Below are 19,880 nucleotides of genomic sequence, written 5' to 3'. Positions count from 1 at the left end.
TGTTTTTGAGTCTAAGTATGCAAAATATAACCTCAGGCTAAAAAACATTTAATCCAATAAAACTTGAAAAGAATTTCAGAGGGATCATCAAATTCATCAGAGGCAGAGAGATAATGAACACAACCTAATTCCTCTCCTGGTTGAAGCGAGCTATTTGCTAAGCACTTGAGTGCACACTAGATGGCAGCCTGAGCATAGATTATTTCATCCTACTGCTTTTTCTCCTCCAAGAAAAGGTGAAATTGAGAAATATCCTTCGACTCAGGTGTGTGTTTTGGGAAAACTGGAACTGGATGATGGGCCAAAATATGGGATGCTTAGGTCTGCAATGTTCTTAGGTCCTTCCTGAGGTGTCACTGTAGTGTAGGTAGCATTAAGTAGAGAAAAGTCTCATTCCCCGCTAAATGCAAGTAACAGCTGTAACAAATGCTCTAAAACCCAAATGCAAAATAACCAAAATATTCAGGAATAAACTGTTTGCAGCTCAGATTTCACAACATGGAAACGAGAAAAATTTCTTTGTGTGCCCCTTGCAGCATAGCCAAAGAACAAGATGCAGAAGCTGGTGAGGCCAGCCCAAGAGAACACTTACAGACAAGATCTGATCTCCCCGCTGCAGCTCTCCGCTGAGATCCGCTGGCCCACCTGCGAGGATGAAAGACACGAAAATGCCTTCCCCGTCTTCACCTCCCACAATGTTGAAACCAAGTCCTGTGGAGCCCTTGTGCAGGATGATTTTTCGAGGCTCTCTGTACAGAAACAAAATCATAATGTTTAGGCACTCTTACTGCACATGCATTTTTCATAGCATCTTCAGCATACTATATTTTGCCTAAGACACAATGGCCTGCTATTGTCTAAAGAAACCACATAACAGATGACCAAGCTGTTAACAGGTGAACAGGTAAGGTAGGAATCAACCAGCATTAATTTTTTTCCCTCATGGTTGAATTGAAACATCCCTATTAATTTCACCCCACTGGAGTCATCTTCACTATGTTAAGTGACAAATTTATTAAAAGGAAAAACAAAACACTGAATGTATGTAATAATCTAATTTACAGCAATGTTATATATCCAGATATCCAATCTTTATATAGAACTTTTTTATTTTAAATTCTAGTCTTGCTTTTGCAACAAATGAACAAAGAAAAAACTTACAACTCCAAGAAAAGCAATGGCAGCTGTGATCCTGACAGATTTGGAGCAAATAACATTTACATGAGTGAGCTAATTCAGCAGAATCTCATTAAAAACTTTGGTTTGACACTATCAGAATCTTGCATTTTTAAGTCACATTGCAGCTTTATCACTGAACCAGCCCAAGGGGTACCTGCTTTTTCCATGTTTTTTAAAAACTATTAATTATGATAGAAATCAATAAATAATAACAGGTATATCTCACACAGCTCCATTCATCTGTAAATTGAAAATATGACCCAGAGGATGTAAACATAACCTGCAATTTACTGATGGGAATACTTATTTCCAGAAATAGATAACTTTCCTAAGCAATCAAGGTAGCATCCTTGAGAGAGGATCCCAAATATTTTTGTTCCCAGTCTCTACATACGAGGCCTCAGAGCTGGCTCTCCCTTGGATACACAAGCAGACACAACCACATATACATACACACACTCCATGTTTATTGGTACTTACCCCATTGCAAATCCCACTAAAATTTAATTTTCAGAAAAAGTGTAAATGCTGTTCAATTATGATGTATAAATTTTAAGCCCAGCCCTGCAAGTCTTCCAAACATACATATAGGTATCTGTGACTCCTCCAAGAGAAATAAGATGCTCTACTCATTCTTTAAGTTTACAAAAAAAAGCTGCCAGCAACAAAATCACACATTCTACAGAATGCTTCTTGTATAAAAGATTCAATATTTCCTCCATATTATAGCACCGTTCTGCATCACACAAATGGATCTTTCATTTCCGTTTTGTTTTTAAAGAACAGAGAAAAAAGGAAGAGAAGTGATTAAATTGAGCGATGCCTTATTCGATACAAGTTTAATCTTATGGACACATGGAGACTTTATCTTGACACGATACTTCTGAAATCACAGGCAGTTGTTAATCTTTGCCCAGTGCTAAAATTCAAATGATATCCCCAGCTTGATTATGATGTTAAAGTAACATCTCAGTTTTCCGAAACAGAAGTGTCATATATTTGAAAGAGAAGACTAAAGCAACGTATTAGTCCTACTCCATATGGCCCTTCATCCCTTGACTTTCATAATGTTGTAAAGTCAGAAAACAGTTAAAAATACAGCTGTGAGCAAAAGATATATTGTATTGAATTTGTGTATTTTTGAAGTATTTTTAAGAATTAGAAAATAAAGGCAGAGGGTTTTGGTTTTTTTTTTTGCATCACTGCTGTTGATTTGCCTTGTAGCAACTCCTTTAACACCTTGCTAAATATGTGCAGAGTAGACATAATGCAATCCAGAATCTAAGAAGTCTAAACAGGTTTTTAATTAGAAGCGTGGCCTGGGGGTTGGAGCAGAACTAGGACAGTGAGCTGAAAGCATTATTTCTCTTCTCCGTTTAGCCCATGCACTGCTGAGCGTTCTTGGCAACTCATTTGTTCTCCCAGCTTCAGTTTCCTCATCCACAAAATGATACAGTGACACTTGTCATCTTCAAGCCCTACTCATCAGAAATACTTTGCAAGAGTTGAGCAGCTGCCATTTATTATTTACCAGAATATTGAGGAAAAAGAGGCAGCAAAGTCAAACCAATATATTTGCATGCTCTGCTGGTGAGAAATCAGAAGAGATCTTGTTCAAAATAAAAATGGGTACTTTCACATATGACAGGCAGCTTGGATCAAATTAGTTGAAAGCCAGGGCCATGGACAAAACTAGGTCAATACAACTGGGTATCTACTGAATAGTAAGCTGTGTAGCTCAACAAAATGTTGGCCCAGTTATTAATCCCTGTCTCTGATCAAGTCAGCAGATTTATGCCTAAAGTGCTGCCAGTGCTGTTTTATAATGTTGGCCTTTTGACAGCAAAATTCACATTCTGCTCTTGGATGATTATGTTCAGAGGAAGTTCAGACAATAAGGGGAAAATGTCAGAAGCTGTGATTAGAATGCAATGGGTTTCTGCCCCTGCTCTTTTACCTAATCAGATCATTTTGATCATGACTCAGATTTGGCTGAATAGAGGCTGACCATCCTTAGCATGTCTTTGTTTTTCTTTTATGTCTGAGTACCCTGCAGAATATGAAATGTGGACTCAAGAACACCTAAGTGCTGTTGTCATTATAAAAATAACCTTTAGCCCTTACTGTACTACAAAAGCTATAGGAAGTAGAATGTACATGCCCATTCACCTTAATATAATAAATATGTTTTAAAAATATGCATTTGCATAGTGTACTTAGAATGACAACGAAGAAAAGGCCTAATGATGGTAAAAATGTTGATATAAAATTTATGAAGTAGGACAAGTATTTATTAAGGAAACCAACTACAATACTAGCCACTGCCCAAGTGATCTTTTAAAAGTGATGCAACAGTAGTTACCTGCCAATGCTTTATCAAGACTCACTGAAATGTCTAAGCTGAAGATGAGGATGTTACGTATTTTATCACCTGGTATAAAAGTTACAGTCAACCCTTAATGATATTTAAGGGGATCTAAGAACAGCTGTTCCAATTTTTCTTGAATATGTGGGAAACAACAATAGGAAAAATTCCTTTGCCTCTGTGAAAAATCGTTATTAATGCAGTTCCAGTACACATGAGAGAACTCAAGATAAAAAGCAGATAAATGCTGTAAAGGAGGTAATAGAATCAAACACTTAAAGATGACATGATGGTGGGAGAGTTGGGAACTGAAAGAAAAGTAACTCAAACGTGAATGATGCTTGCTTGTAGTTAATGCACTCAGAATGTCTACCTGCCTGCAGAAAACAGCAACTAAGGCAGAACTTATTTTAAGATGGGGGTGGTTGGGCACTGAACAGGCTTCCCAGGGAAGTGGTCACAGCACCAAGCCTGACAGAGCTCAAGGAGCATTTGGACAACGATCTCAGGCACATGGTGTGACTCTTGGGGATGTCCTCTGCAGGGCCAGGATCTGGATTCACTGATCCTTCTGGGTCCCTTCCAGCTCAGCTTGTTCTGTGAAGATGTTTTATTTGGATACAATAGATGGCACTCTATAGCCACCCTGGAAAAGGGAGCAGTCTGACATACAGTGTTTCTGAAATTTATGTTTCAGGCTCCAGCTTTAACTATTTATCCCATTTACAATTTCTTCTGTGATAAATACAGCTGAAGGTAACTTTGTAGGTGCTAACAAAGCATACTAGCACTTTAATTTGGTGTGTGCATGTTTTATACCCTCCTGCAGCTCTGTACCACATACAAACAGAGCAGAGCAGCAGGGGAAATCAAGCAGAAATTAGAAAGGAGTGTGAGATGAAAACATTCCTGGACTGACAGAAGGGAGGGAAAAAAAAGAGAAGGGAAAAAAGGAAAGAAAAAAGGAAAGAAGAGAGAAATCAGAATAAAGGGAAGCAGTGCCTCTGTAAAGGAGATCAGGGAAGGCAATAAAAAGGTAGGGAAAGAAGAAAGGAAGATTTACATTAATAGATCCAGGAGTAAAGAAGCAAATAAAGTGCTGCAATCCACACAAATTTACAGGCTGAGAAATCAATGGCACAATCAATTTAGATGGACTTGGTTACTTGCTTTGGGGAATGCATCAGATCAGATTCTGTAAATCACATTATAAACTGCAGGCCTGATGTAAGAGCAAAGGATTACTAAATTAATATTTGAAAACAATAAGTAGCAACAAAATGTCAACACTTAAGAAAATGTCTTCTGTCATAAAAATGCAGTGACCAAAACCAAATCATAGTGCAGCATTTCTCTCCTTAGCAGGTTTGTTTGGTTTATGCATGTTTAATTTGATCACTATCTTAAAAACAGCAAGTGCTTTTTATTTACTACATTTGTACTGAATATTTGGTTTGATCAGTTTACTTTTAACAAACAGAAAATGACAAGAGAAAAAATGTGACTATTACTATCATTCTTCTATAGAGTGGAATCCATAGTAATTATAGATCTAATTTAAAAGATTAAAACTGGACTGATAAATGATGGGGAAGGGCTTTCTAAAAACAAGTAATTCTTATAATAATTAAATGAAAGAAAATCCATTATTAAATTGATTTTGTTGTGCTGCTGGCAACATTAAAGAAAAGAGTCAGTTTTAGTATTCATCTGAATTGACACGGCTCTGTCTTTCTGTTTCTCTTGTACCATCTAGTGCTGACACGTTTTATGCTTTTTGAAATACCTACAGAAATTTTAAGCAACACTGGGTGCTTTCAAACATCAGACCCTAGGGATTTCTTCAGTTTTATACAATCGATGAGGTGTCTCAAATCTGCAGAGGCTTTAGAAATATAGCTTTGATCTTGATTTGGGTGCAGTTTTTTTGTTGTTATGGCTTCTAAAAACTTTTTTCTTTTTGTTGTTATTGTTGGTTTTTTGCCTTTCCTCCTTCTCCCAAACTGCCATTTTCTTCACAAAGGATGTTGAAAGCATACATAAAGTCTTTGTTGCTTTGGTGTTATAGTAACACAGATCACAGAAAGCCTAGAAGAATATTTATCTTATTGTTTGCATTAGGGTAGCATCAATACCCAACAAGTCAGGGCCCACAACCTTTATACTCTTACATAGTGCAAGAAAACCCATCCCAGCTATTTGAATGAGCAAACAGCAGGAGGTGAAGTTGAAGTTATATTATTTGGGTGAAGTCACATTAGTATATCAAGGAGAAGAGCATGCAGGGGATAGGACAACAGGAAATGGCTTTAAACTGAAACAGGGTGGATTTAGATTAAATACTAAGAGGAATATATCTACTGAGAGGCTGGGGAAGCACTGGCACAGGTTGCCCAGAGAAGCTGTGGATACCCAGCCCCTGCACGTGTTCAAGGCCAGGCTGAATGGGCATTTGAGCAACCTGGTCTAGTGGAAGATGGGGTCGGGTTTGAACCTGATGATCTTTAAAGTCCCTTCCAACCCAAGCCATTCTGTGATTCTCTGAAAGAACCCACAGCAAATCTAAGGCAGCAAGGCCCCTTCTCCTAAGCAGTATAAATATGTTTGGCTTCTAACAATCCACAGTGTGAGCACTGAGTTACACTAAATTCATTTGGTAAATCAAGCCATTTCATTTTCAAACAATAATTCCAGTTTTCCTCTCATGCTTCAAAAAATTCTGATAAATACCTGTGTATTTATTTTTGGCAACCAAAGGACATTCACACTGGAAGAACCTAAAAAAAAGGTGATTCAAATAGATTGTTCATTCTTCACAGCACTGAACACAAGAAGATTGCAGGGACAGAGTATGTGCCAATGTGTGACGGTTTAAAATCTGATAACTCAAACAAGAGGTGATATGAAATTCTGAGTGGTTGAAGGCCTGAAATATTCACACGCACCTGGCTTTGAGTAAAAGGCTTTGAGTTTTGGTGGAACCAAGCTTTCTTTGTATAGATTTTCTTTCATACTTCTACAACTTTTGTTTCACACAAATGAAAAATCTGTCTGTACTGCTCTCATCTATTGTTTTATTGTAATACCGCTTCTACTGCACCTCAGCTTCTACTTTTCCCCTTGTTATTCCCTCTTACACTTGGCAAAATCTTTCCATTATGATGTGAAACATCTCCACCCTTTGCTTTTCCTCCCTGGCCCTCCCTCTCATGTGCCTTTATTGCAGTGACCAAAGCACCAGGACCTGGCAGTGGTAGGGGGCTACAGACCTTCCTTTCTCAGTTCCCAGTCCTTCATCACCTTGTGGCACCTGCACACACCAGAGTTACCCCTGGCCCTGTGAGGTCTCATCCCTGAGACTGACTTTAATCAGTGTCATCCTACTTTCAATTATTGTTGAAAATAACAAAAAATAAGGAAGCCTTCTCCTTATCTACTGCTTTCATATTGACCATCACAGTCCAGAGGGGTAACGTTGCCTGCATAAACTGAAACAATGCTTTGGCCTTCTAACTGATTAGTGACTTATTTCATTTCACCAAATATTGGTATACTAACAACTAAGCACTCACCTTTAATAAAATGTACATTCATCAGATTACATAGTAAAATATCATTTTGCCTGTGATATTTAGGGTAACTAAAGTTACCTTATCTGCTTGAAAAAGTATTTTGTTGATTTATTTGACTATGGATTCCTTGAATTTCTCGTTCATTGATCATGTAAAAGCAATGGTTTGTTCTAACTTTAATAATGACTACAATTTTAATGCATTTATTCTGCAAACATCATGCCTAAATTGCCACTAACTTTTATGTATCCTTAATACAAGGGAACTTACTGGGGGCCAGGCTTCAACATAACTGATGCATGTGTGATTGCACTGGGTTATATTTTGCAAGAGATTTTGTTCTGTAGGAAGACTTCTGGACTCTAGCAATCTTTCATTTTATCTTTTGTAGAGAAATTAAAGCCTGCACACCAGGACAAGTTTTCTGCTTGCAGATAGCAAGATGGAATTGGCATACAGGAATAATCTTTTTGATTTTAAAAACTGGACTGCATTTTTACCATGACACCTGACATTTACTTCAAATGCACAGTAGTCTGCCTCCTGGGTTTGAGAAATCTCATTGATTTTTAGAGAGATAATGTAGGCCAGCCAATATAGCTATCCTTCAGCTCTATAAGGGATATGATTATTCCTGTCTGATAGTTCATTTATCCTTTGTCTCACATAATCACTTATCTCTCTTCCCTGTTCCAGGAGGTATATTATTTACATGCTAATAATCAAAATAAATACTGAAAACCGAATCTCTGTACCATCTTATATACCCAGCACAGACAACTCCATACTAGAAAGGTTTGCTTTGCATCTTGCTTTTAAAAACTATTGGTTCCATACTGAAACCACTGTTGTAAAAACTATTACTTACAGCATTCAATAGCTCTATTCACCATGAATGCTCCAGCTTTACAGTTTGTAAACAAAGCTAGATGGGATGGAATTGGTGAGAGGCAACAGAATTGCATTACCAAGAGACAGGAAGTATTCAAATGCTCAGAGAATACCTAAAAATAGCAGTGCCTCTAAGCCATGTCTGGAAATATCAATACACGGGCCGGTAGGAGCAAGCATCTCAAATTACTTTATAGAAGACACTTCTGAAACTAAAACCATTCTGTAATATCTGTACTGTTCAGAATAAAAATTCTTATCCTTAGTCATGGTTCAAATACTGTTTATTTATGTATAAATATTTTTAAATGTATTTCAGATGCTCAGACACATTGCAAAGTCAAAAAGACTTGATCAAATAAGTTGAAATCCCAGTTTCTAAGAGTTGACTGGTAGCATACAAAATTCAATTTAGCGTGGATGCCAAAAGCAGAGAGAATAGCTGTCAAACATCACTAACATTAAAGCTTTGTGTGCTAGTATGGCAGGATTTCAAAAAACACAAGGGCTGTTTTCAACCAATATTTTGGTTAGTCACAGCTAAGATTGTTCATTAAAATCACTTCAAAAAACTCAAAATAACAATATTTTCAAATTAAAACATTAGAGTTTTCTTGGTTTTTAAACCATGAAAATAAAGCATTAGGGAAGTTGCTAATGAAGACCTCCAACACCTATGAAGTTCATGCCTTTATATACAGAATAAATCTGTACACCTCATATACAGTTATTGCACTGTGAAGAATATATGGCTTGAATATATTGGGAAAAAATCTTTAAAGCTGTCTTTATTTTTCCCACCTGGTCATTCATGTTGTTGCTGGACACGAAGTCCACAAAAGCCCTCTCTACTAAAAAATTAAATGGTTTTATGTGTTCATCTATCACCTCGTTGAAAAAAGCTATTAAAATTCCTTAAAAATCTATTCTGGCCAGCTCTATTATAATATATTTCAACACGGTGAAAAGGACTAAATGCCAGCAAATGCAATTCTCTCTGTATTTCTTTAACCCTCCTAGATTTAATTTTTCATTCATAGGACCCAATAATTATATCACTTCAGTGACTCCACAGTCAGAGAGAGCCAGCATGCAGGGTACAAATGTCAGCGTGTGCCAGGGATGCCTTGCAGGTAAAGCAGCTGTTTAAAAGGTGCATCCCAAAACCAATTTAGTGATTCTCCTAAATACAGGATCCTTCTGATAGGAACACAGTTCCTAAAAGAGAAAAATAACTTTATTTTGACCTCAAATTCTATTAGCTGTAAACACAGCAGCATGGACTCCACAAAAACATTAGAATAAATCGAGCTGTAACATAATGAAATATTTAGGGCTGAGCTGATTACTCATTTCTGCTCAGCAGTGGAATAGGCTAACAGTCCCACTTTCCTATGTGAAAGGAAATATGATGCAGTGTAAGTTGACTGGTAATAATTACAAGCTGATCTTCTTCTACCTCCTGAGCAACAGGAGACCTGTGGCATCAATTGCAGATTTTCTGTTCTGTAATGATTCACACACAATAAATGCAAGTTGTCTGTGTGGCCAGTACAGATTCTGCAATTTATCTAAAAATTCATTTAGAAAGACTGATTTCCATATTTAAGTAGGAGTTTAAAGCTACAGGATGATTCCTGAATTGGTCCAGTAGACCAAGCCAGAGACATCATAAGAGAATTTCCTTCCTTAAGTCTCAACTGAGCAAATTATTTTTTTCTTCCCCTCCCCCTCCTTTTTACCACCCAAATTTTCTTGAAGCTCAGTTTTATTTCAAACATCAATTTATTCGTGTGATGATTTGAAGAAGAGTCAGGGGAATTTATTATGACTCTCTCTTTGGATTAGAGAGATGAAGAAAAGAAATTTTAAAGGAGGGTGTTTAAGCACTGAGACTGCTAGTCGAGGGCCTGAGCAATCTCCAGGTTTTTGATAGTCACAGCTTCCCTGGACAAGATCCGGAGCAACCTGATCTACTTTAAAATTGGTCCTGTTTTGAGCATTATGGCTGGATGACAATTAAGGCTTTATTTATAGAACTATCTTCCAGATGATAGCCCTTGAGCCACATGCACTTTTCCTGCATAATTCCATTATTCAATCTAATTTTCAATGACTAATTACCATAGCTGTTTTACATATTTTAAATAATTATATTTTGAAATCCTAGATCTAGGTAAGAAATTAAAAATTTGGACTTTTGAGAAAACTACTTCAGACTTCACTTAGGACAGGATTATTTTACACAGTGACCAATTTATTTTCTGACTGCGCCACAGCAAATTGTAACAGAAACTAAAAGACAACAAGACGACATCTTTCCTCTGTGGAAACTTTATAGTCTCACTTTTATCACAAGAAAGAAAAGCTTTGAAATATGAATTGAGAGCAGCCAATCATAGGTTATTACCCATGCCTACAGAGTTCCACATCTCTATAGGAGGGAATAAAAAAATAATTGACATTTTTTAAGACTATGCCAGTCAGTGCAAACAAAATCTGTGTTCTAGTCTTAAATATAAGCCTTTCTAATACTGTAAAGATGCAAGAATATTATCTGTAGTTGTGCATTATTTGCATTTCACACCACTGTCTCAGTTAAAATTGAGGCTGCTGTGCACCCAGAGCTGTGTTCTACAGTTAACACACTCATGTACACGGATATTCACCAGCACAGTGCTAATATTTTCTATCAGTACTTCGTCATCCTTAGTTTTGAACACTGATTTGTCAAACAGAACTCATGCATACATTAAGAAAACAGAGTAAGACTTCACTGGGCTTTTCCATGATAAGTGGGAAGATTTTACAGCTAACACAAGTAAATATTAATACTAGTCAAGTGAGATGAATTGAAGAAATGTATCCAATATATCTCCACGACAGATACTCTCATCTCCATGAAAACCAAGCCTTCCAGTCTAAGTACCAAGAAAGGATCAGCACTAATTTGAAACCTCATTGCTTCATCTCACAGACTTAAACACCACATCTAATGAGGAGCCCTGTGTGTGTGGGTAGCTCAGGGGTGCCTGACACCTCTACAGCAGCTTCAACAGAGAATCATCTTACCCTTCCACAGAAATGGTCCGCTGCAAGCTCACTGTGGGCGGACGCGTTGCAGTGCTGTGCTGGGAATGACTGGACGGCCAAGGAAGAATAAAGAAAAGCATTTGTTAAAGAAATAGAAGTTGCTCTTGCTCTTATTGTCTTTAGCAGTTTAGCTAATGCCAAAATAGATACAACAATCAGATTGTTTTACACGTGTCTAAAGCATTTTGATCTCAGTGCTGCTCATTTGTTCAAAAAGGGCTTAATTGTACAATTTCTCTTGTTTAAATTCAGCTTTCATTTCTCATTAAGAGCAGAAAATGAAGATAACTCCCCCTTATCTTTCCCACTCATTTTTTAAATACATATAGATTCACACACAGAGTTTAGTAATTTAAAATAACTTAAATGCTAATTATTCCACTAAATATACTAAACATTCAATGCAAATTTAATTTTAGAGCAAAAGGTAAAACAGCAAATGATAATGTAATCAATCTTATTCTCAGTGTTTCTCAGTAAAAGAGGACATGCATTCCTTAGAGTTGCATGTTGATGTAACTTCAGCACTAGCTCTATCAGATTTTAAGCAGCTTGAGTCTTTCCACATGGATTTTTATTAATCTAGGACACAACATTTGGGAAAAAACATGGTATTTTTTTCTAAAGCAAACCACAGACTTTCTGAAAAAAACCTTTTTGATTGATTCTGATTTTTGAGGTCTAATGGCTTCCCATATGTTATACTGACATGACTAAGAAACCTGACGAACAATTATTCTGTCAAAAATACACAGTATGTGCTAATTTCAGTATTATACTATAGTAGAATAGTATTGTAAATACAAATGGATAAAACAGAGCATCAGTCAAAGGCAGTTTTTTGATAATAAATTGTACTCCTTACCCCAGACATCCTGTTTAAATAAAATATTAAAAAGTAGAAGCATCTGGGTGTATTTTCTGATTAGTTAAAATGACTACAGCACATAGTGAGGCCCAGTATTAATAATGCAAAGTACACAATAAAAAGAAATCTTTATGTCAGTTTTATATCACTAATTCTAATAACTGAAGACTTTGTCCTGCTTTGAAGTTTTGCATATATCTCAAGCTGCTTGTTCAGAAGCAACACATCTTATTTTCAATAAAAGCACTTCATTTGACATTAGTGAGCAACACATCTCTTTTACATGAATTTCATCCTGTAACATAGTCAATGCTGTCTGATAGAAAAGATCCTTTTTGTTTTTTTTTTTTTTTTGCAGCCCACGGAGTTGTGCTGCCTGTCACTGGACAAACAAGTCCTGCTGCTTCCTGGTATCTTCCCTTGTGACAAGTGTGCTCTTGTTTTATGTTGGTAAAGTATTCATCCCTATTGAGAAGGTTTCAGAAGGTTTGTGGAAAAGTAGATTCCCCTTGTAAGAAGAGCTGCAGAGCTTCTTATCTGTTTTATAGCAAACTTAGGAATTATAAGTTTGTGGGATCATGGTACAAACAAAACAGCTGAGTGGGACAAACATTGCAGAATATTATATGAATATTGGTTAAAATTTCACATTTGGTTTGCATGTACAAGGAACTTTACACCCCACTCCTGCCACGTGAGGGGCTCATCTATCTGCAATATTCCACCCATTAGAAACCTTTTCCATTCCTAGGGATTTATGACACAGTATTCAAATGAACCCTCACCTTCTTTCATGAAAATAGTTCAGAACTGGTGATAAGAAAACTCATTTTATTTTACATAATTATAAAATTCAAGTTTGATGCTCGATAGAAACTTGTGCCTTCTAAGGTATCATTGTGAATATAATGACACCTTAAAGTCTAAAATGCAATTTAATCATTGCTTGACACAAGTTGCTATTGGAGACAGAATAATAGTCTGATTTGATTCCTGACTTATTGAAAAGAAAGTCTCCTGGTGAATTCTATCAAACTGATGGAACCAGCAGAAAGAAGCTGATTTTATCCCATGCTTAATACACTTGTGCACTTGCCATGTATTTTGCAGCACAGAAGAAATAAAGCTTTCTGCTACCAACACTTTCTGTGATTAATGCCTAAACATACCCATATTGAGATATGTAAGCAGCACAGTTTTAAACTGACGGATCAAAATGTTCAGAGTTTGACAATTAGGTTTATAAAAATGCTACCATTTCTCTAACATTATACAGAATTAACCTCCTACTAATGTTAATAATATAAAGTAACAATATTTAAATATACAGCCCAGTACTATAGCCACACAAGATGAATTTTCCCTGAAGAAAAGAATTTTACATCCTGTAAAAGACCGATTTTAACTTAAATCCATTTTATTTTAGTTCATTGAGACAAGGGGGATATACTGTTCTTGTAAGACAATTCATAAGAGCGAAGGAACAAAGAATGAGATTGTAAATTAATAATGAGGTGCAAAACTGGGAGCAAAGAATCCAACCTCTCTTTTTAATGGGTTTAAATTGCTTTTTGTTTTAAACTAATTTCTGAGGCAAGGTGAACTATTTCCTGGCTTCATTAAGTAATAAAAATAGAGCAGCCTGGTGTTCACGTATTTTTAAAAATGTTTATTATGCAAATAATCATATCAGTAAATATTAAATAAACAAAAAGGTGAGTAGCCAGTCTGCTCAGCTTTAATTCTGTTCTGGGCCAAGAAAGTTCTGAAGGCACTTTTGCTGTGTGGGTGATGCTGAAACTGGAGGCAGCATCATAAACCCTTCTTTCCCCACCGGGGTCAGATGAACCACCGCCTTCCCTTCCCAAATGACACTTTCACTGATACACAATACACCAGTGAAACACCTATCTGGGATGAAACAATCACGTTAGGGAAATATTTATTGTGTTTTAAACTTCTCTAATGCAAAAATATGGACAAACCACCATTAAGGGATCAGGCTGCATGATGCTCAAATCAGTTCATCCCAAAGCCTGCCTATTGCATTGACAGTAGAAGAAATAAGGTTGTTACAATCCAAAATCTTTCCTCTTCTCTTTTGTTTAGATAAAACCTAGATACATTGACTTTACAAAGAGAGCACTTGAAAAATCATTAGCTTTCCTCTCTCAACCCTTAACCTCTATCAACAAAGAACAGCTGTCCATTTGCCACAGTCCTGATTTAGGAACTCTTTTGTTTTCATGCATCTTTATTTTGACAAGTCAAAACTGACAGCATTGAAGTTATTTTCTTCCTAAATCAATTGACCTGCAACTTCTCATAAAGATGCAGCAAAGCAGCCATGGCACAGGCTGGGTAGAGACTACTCTGAATAATGGCTCTGGAGCAGCCATTCTTCAGCTCCCAATTCTGAAACTGCCACACAGAAGAAAAATACACAAACTCCATTTGTCTATCAATATGTTCTCTGCCAGAAAAAAAGAAATCCAAAACAAACAACAAAACCAAACCTAAAACTAGAGCCCTGAGTTATTCTTTGTCATTCACAATACTAAAACAAAAAAAGAGTGATAAATGCAATATTAAAAAATTCCACTGGAGACCAGTGAAGGGAATGCTAAGACTGTTTGTTTTTATGATGTATTCTGAGCATGTAGTTTCTTATGTCAAGGACTGAAGGTAGCACTGCAGTTGTTTATAAAGCTTCTAAGCTTCTGATTTGATGGATGTAAGAGTTTAGGAAGGCAACATACTTTAATTCCATTAATGTGGAGTTTTAATTCAGCTCAATGAAGTGAAACCAGCTTTTCCTGATGCTGCCAACAGCTAAACTCCTAACTTAAATGAGTTTTTGCACTCCCGTGGGATTAATTAGAAGACCAGAGATTGCTTTTTTTTGACATTTATTTAATCTCAGCTCCAAACGGTTTGATGATATCCAGTACTGACAGTTACTGACCCATATTAGAAGTGTCAAACTAACCAGTCTCCCATCAGAGGCAAATAGGAAACTTCAGGGAATAGGACATTCAACCCTGCTACGTCCAGATCACCCTCAGGTAACAAAGCCAGACATGAGATGTAGAGCTGTTTTCATGCACAGGCACATGCAGCGAGGATTTTAGCAACATAACTCAATTTTTAAAATGGCATCTGTACATCTATTGTACAAATAGCATTGCTAGGCCAAATAGCTACTCATTGGAAAACAGAAAAGGAACAAAATGAAGGATTAGGCTGTCACTCTGCCTACAAATATGTAGAATAAGCGCACACCACATCCCCGTTCAGGTTCTCTGAGGTTACTACACTTGCACAACTAAAGTAAAAAAGGTTGCTAACTCATTCCTCCCTCCCTGCCTGCCTCCCTTCCCTAAACAGTGCTCACAAATAAGTGGTTAGCCACATTCTGTGACTTGAGTATGTGAGTTACTGCAGCCCTAAACTAGCATCATTTAGCAATAAGGAAGAATGCAAGGTGGAGCTGTGACTCAGAGGAATGCTTCAGCTCCTGGAACAGAGCTAATTATCCGCCTTTGTAAGTGGTGTGCCCAAGTCAGGTACCTGATCTTCAAAGTGGTGAAGCATCCACTGACTTCAAATCTACTTCCTTATGGCTGATGTAATTGCAGGAGATAATGATTGCCTTTAAAATATAAAAATCTTACTTTTTTTTTGAGAGGATTTGTTCTTTCAGCTTGAGATACAAGATTATTTAAGAGTATTTAAAACAGCAGAACTGGTTTAGAATGATGTGGGGGGAACTGAAAGTAATTAGAAATGCTGTTTAAAGGAGTAGAGTGGAGAGGACATATTTTCAAAGAGTCCCACATGTAGAGTAAACACAGACTTAAAGTATTGTGAAGAACTCAGCATTGAGTAAATTAGGGATAGTGAATGAAAACTGTCAGAGAAAACCGAATCCAATCTTAAGTGATTGTGTTCCTTGTTCATATCTTCATATTTTGGACAAACTTTTGGGTTTTTAGAAATGGGGTGCCTAATTCTCCACAGAATTCCAAGATATTCTATTACTGTTAAAAAAGTAAGCTTAAGTCTTCCTATCAGCCTCAGTTATACTGCTACTGTTGTTATTCTTGCCATCATTATTATTTATGATACTGTAATGATTATGAGGAATTATAAAGCTCCTCCTGGGAGCTGAAGTCCTCCCTGATGAAGTTAGTTTGAAAATTACACCAGCTGAGGACTGAGCTTTACATGGCAAAATACTTAGAGGTGAAAAAACATAGGAGAAAAAAGGGATAACGGCAGAAGAACAAAAATCCAACACTCTGAGTTACTTAAGCAGTATTGGATGGAAATGATCCATGAACATAACACCTGATTTTGTCTCTAATTACAGCTGTGGAAGAAGAGATAGTGCTATTTTCATTAATTTAAACAGGGAACATTTGTTCAGAACCTGCAGGAAACTTGTTGAGGCACTCGGTCCGCATGGCCTCCCTATTACCTACAGCTCCTGGTACCTGGTACCACACCCAACAGTTTGCAGCTCCTCATGGAGTCAGTTCCTCATCTGTCACCCTCCTTCCTACTCTTCAGCATGATGCTTATGCACTCCCAGATCACTAATGATTTCTGCCATTCACTCAAGTGTTGTAGCTCATTTCCTGTTACTGTCACTCCTGGCTCTCCCCAGCACTAGGGCTTTCAAAGCTGCAGACACAAGTTGTAATGAACTCACACAACCCCCACTCACTGTCACCCCATACTGCTCAGGGAAAGCAGGTACAGAAACCAGGAGTGAAGCTGAGTGCAGAAGGAAGAGAAAGGTTGGGGGAAGGTGTTTTAAGGTTTGGTGTTGTTTCTCACTACCCTACTCTGATTTAATTGAATTACTTTCACTGCGTTGAGCCTGCTTTGCCCATGGTGGTGATTGATCTCTCCCTAGAAAGCAAGAATTCACACATACATATATTCTTTCACAGGGAGTATGTAGCATAGTTCCCATCAGTAGCTGCTCTGTGGCAGCTGCAACACCCAGCACTCACCATAAACCCCACTTCTGATGGATTTATAGAGCTGTGCATTGCTTTATAATGAAACACATTACTGCACTCAAACCTTATTAGATCTCCAGGCAAGTAAGAACTAAAGTGTGTGCACCAAACTTCCTCTGCAGTTTAAGCAAAAGTCAAAAGGCATTAGGAAGGACTTGAAAAATGGGTCCACATTTAAGGAACTTCGGCAAAACTTTGATGGAAATCAAGCTCAGCATTTTTAGGAAAATTCATATAGACATAATAGGAAAAATCATATAAGATTTGCAATCCAAAAATACCAAATGGCACATCAGACATGTATTACACATGACCATTGTGGGGGGAAGGCAGAAGAGGAAGAAAGAAATCATAGTGTAAGTTTTCCAGTAAGAAAACTACTTCTGTTGTCTAAAGGAAAAGCTCCATTCTAGAGTCTGTGAAAACGTAATAAATTTTGAAATATTGTAAACTAATAAATTATTCCCAAAAATGCTAACAGGCAGCTAGCCTTGAGTCTCAGAAAGTGTTAAGACCAGAATTTTTAGATTACTTGTTTAATTACTTGTTTAATTACAGTCAACAAAACTGAAGGAAATCCATTTTTGTCAAAATGAAATTTTGTGGGAGATATTTACTCAATAAGAGTATAAGAAAACAAATGGTTAAGCAGATACTTGAAAAATCTGGAAAAACTCACATTTTCATGTACTTTTTTACCAGAGTCCACAGAAGTTCATCTAAAGTTAGGAATTCCACTTAAAAGACCATTGAGAGCTCCCTTCAAGAATCAGAGACTCTCAATTCCAATCCAGGATCCAAAAAAGAGAGTATAGTGCTCTGTCAGAGCAATTTTGTCGTTAACAAAAATGAACCTTTTTTACACTTGAGATGACACTTGAAAAACACAGGACTTTTGTACTACATCGCTTGTTTTTTAAAGGGTAGGGAAATCACAGATAAATAAGCCTAATGACAGATTTAAAATAACATCTACCCACTAAACTAATTTGCAAAGTTTCTATCCCTCTCCATCCAATGAAAAACAAGCACATAAAATTCTTCTTATGCTGGAGTCATTGCACTAAATTTTACTAATTTAAGATAAATTACATGGAAATTAAAGTGATTTAAAACAGCAATTAAATACTGACTGAGGGGAAACCATACCATGCTATTATTAAACATTTCTATATGTTATGAGATTCTGTATCATTATATAATAAAAAAATGCTACAGAAACTTAAGTTTAATATTGTATAAGACCAAGCTAATGTTATCTGTGCTTAATAACCTTCATGTGTGCATTGCAGTGAATTACAGAGAAGGAGTACACTCCACTTCCGCAGACGTATCTCATTAAAACAAATAGGACTACCACAACAGAAAGAGTATCAACTTACAATTTAAAATTTAGCAAAAAAACACATTCCATATTGCAGTTACTCCTGATACTGTGTTTACTGCACCTGTGTGATACCTTCTGATAATGCTATCCCTTCTATCTGGATACACATTATCTCTGTGCAAGCTAGGAATATGGGTTGAATATGTATTTTTTTAAACAGAGCAAAGGTGTGGAGAATGCAATCCTACATAAGCAGCTATTTAGTCTCTCTTCCTCTGTCATTCAAAGCAGCCCAGCATGCAGGTGTGCATATGCAGCTATACCAAGCACAAACCCAACAATCCTACAGAAATACACAAAGAGAAAAAAAGCAAATGCAGAAATAACACAGTGCACATAAACAACATTCCAACAGGATAAGGACAAACAGCAGGGAATGGCAATTTGACAATGCAGAAGTATAAAGGCTGTATTGTCAAAATGAAAGGTGAATAGTGAAGCAATTCAACAGTTTAAGCTCTTCTGCTTCTAATCTACTCTATATGAAGCATGACTTTTGAATCTTTTTAATCAATAGAAGTTGGACTTAGCATTTCATGGGAATCATTGAGTGCCTTCTACCATGGGGTCTAACAATGAAGTATACACTAGAACTAGACATGAAAAAAATTAAAACTGTATTAATTTTTCTCATTCTGGGGTTAGTCCCAGCAGAAGCATGAGGCATAAGCATCTCCCAGAGAAGATGACTGTAATATTACCTAACCACATTATAATTAACTTTGCCTGGCTTTGATTATAGGCCCTAGACTGGATTAGATGAATGATGCTATATTATTTATTTATATGTTCCATTATGTCAATCCATATATTCATAAACTGACATATAAACTGCCATTTATTTAAAGATGGTTATTAAATTCAATCTTCGAAGAGATATTTAGCTAATTAGGAGAGAATTGTGAAAGGAATTTATGAAGAATTTGACTCTACACCTGTGGTAGTCAATAGGGTGAATTGTTTAGCTAAAAACTTAATAGATAAATCATTTGAGTAAAACATTGGAAAATGGTTTTAAGAGGTTTCCAAAATTAGCAGGCACGTATACGTGACTGAGCTGATACACAGTCAATTTGCGATCCTTCTGGTGACTAATTTAACATCACTAAGATAAAACAGTCCAAGTCCTGAACAAAAGCATAAGTTCCCTTTGCTAAACTTTACAAGTATTTCTTATAGGTTAGGGATCATTCGTTATAATACAATCTTCTCATCAGTGAGCCAGCAAACCTAGGGCTCTTGGGTTATTTCAAGGTTACTTTAGTATAAAGACACTGCCATGTTTCTTCTATGTTCATGTTTCATTTCTTAAACAGAGTTTCATCTAGAAGTAAGTCTTTGCTGCTACCAACTAATTATTTCCCTCTGCATGTACTATTCTACTTAGGTTTGCACGTTTTGGCCAGAACCAGTTGCACTGGCTCCACTGAGATTTGAAATACTGCTGGTTAAGAGAAAACATCTGAGTAACAGACAGGGATGCACAAGGAAACAC

At 36.7% G+C, this 19,880-nt stretch overlaps 1 protein-coding gene across 5 annotated transcripts in view; it reads right to left on the bottom strand.

The window, feature by feature from the left end:
• Window positions 1–19,880, bottom strand: part of DLG2 (discs large MAGUK scaffold protein 2) — a 985,669-nt gene that overhangs the window by 216,083 nt on the left and 749,706 nt on the right. For all 5 annotated transcript variants that reach the window (XM_059492069.1, XM_059492046.1, XM_059492054.1 and 2 more), the window contains 2 exons: window positions 11,080–11,148; window positions 593–749 (listed from right to left, as the gene is read on the bottom strand). In XM_059492069.1, the coding sequence (XP_059348052.1) occupies window positions 593–749; window positions 11,080–11,148 (226 nt within the window). The remainder of the gene's footprint in view (window positions 1–592; window positions 750–11,079; window positions 11,149–19,880) is intronic.

This window comes from Ammospiza nelsoni, chromosome 2, assembly GCF_027579445.1.
Source record: "Ammospiza nelsoni isolate bAmmNel1 chromosome 2, bAmmNel1.pri, whole genome shotgun sequence".
Taxonomy (NCBI): domain Eukaryota; kingdom Metazoa; phylum Chordata; class Aves; order Passeriformes; family Passerellidae; genus Ammospiza; species Ammospiza nelsoni.
Note: the sequence above shows the minus strand (reverse complement) of the source record. Positions and strands in the feature narration are given on the sequence as shown.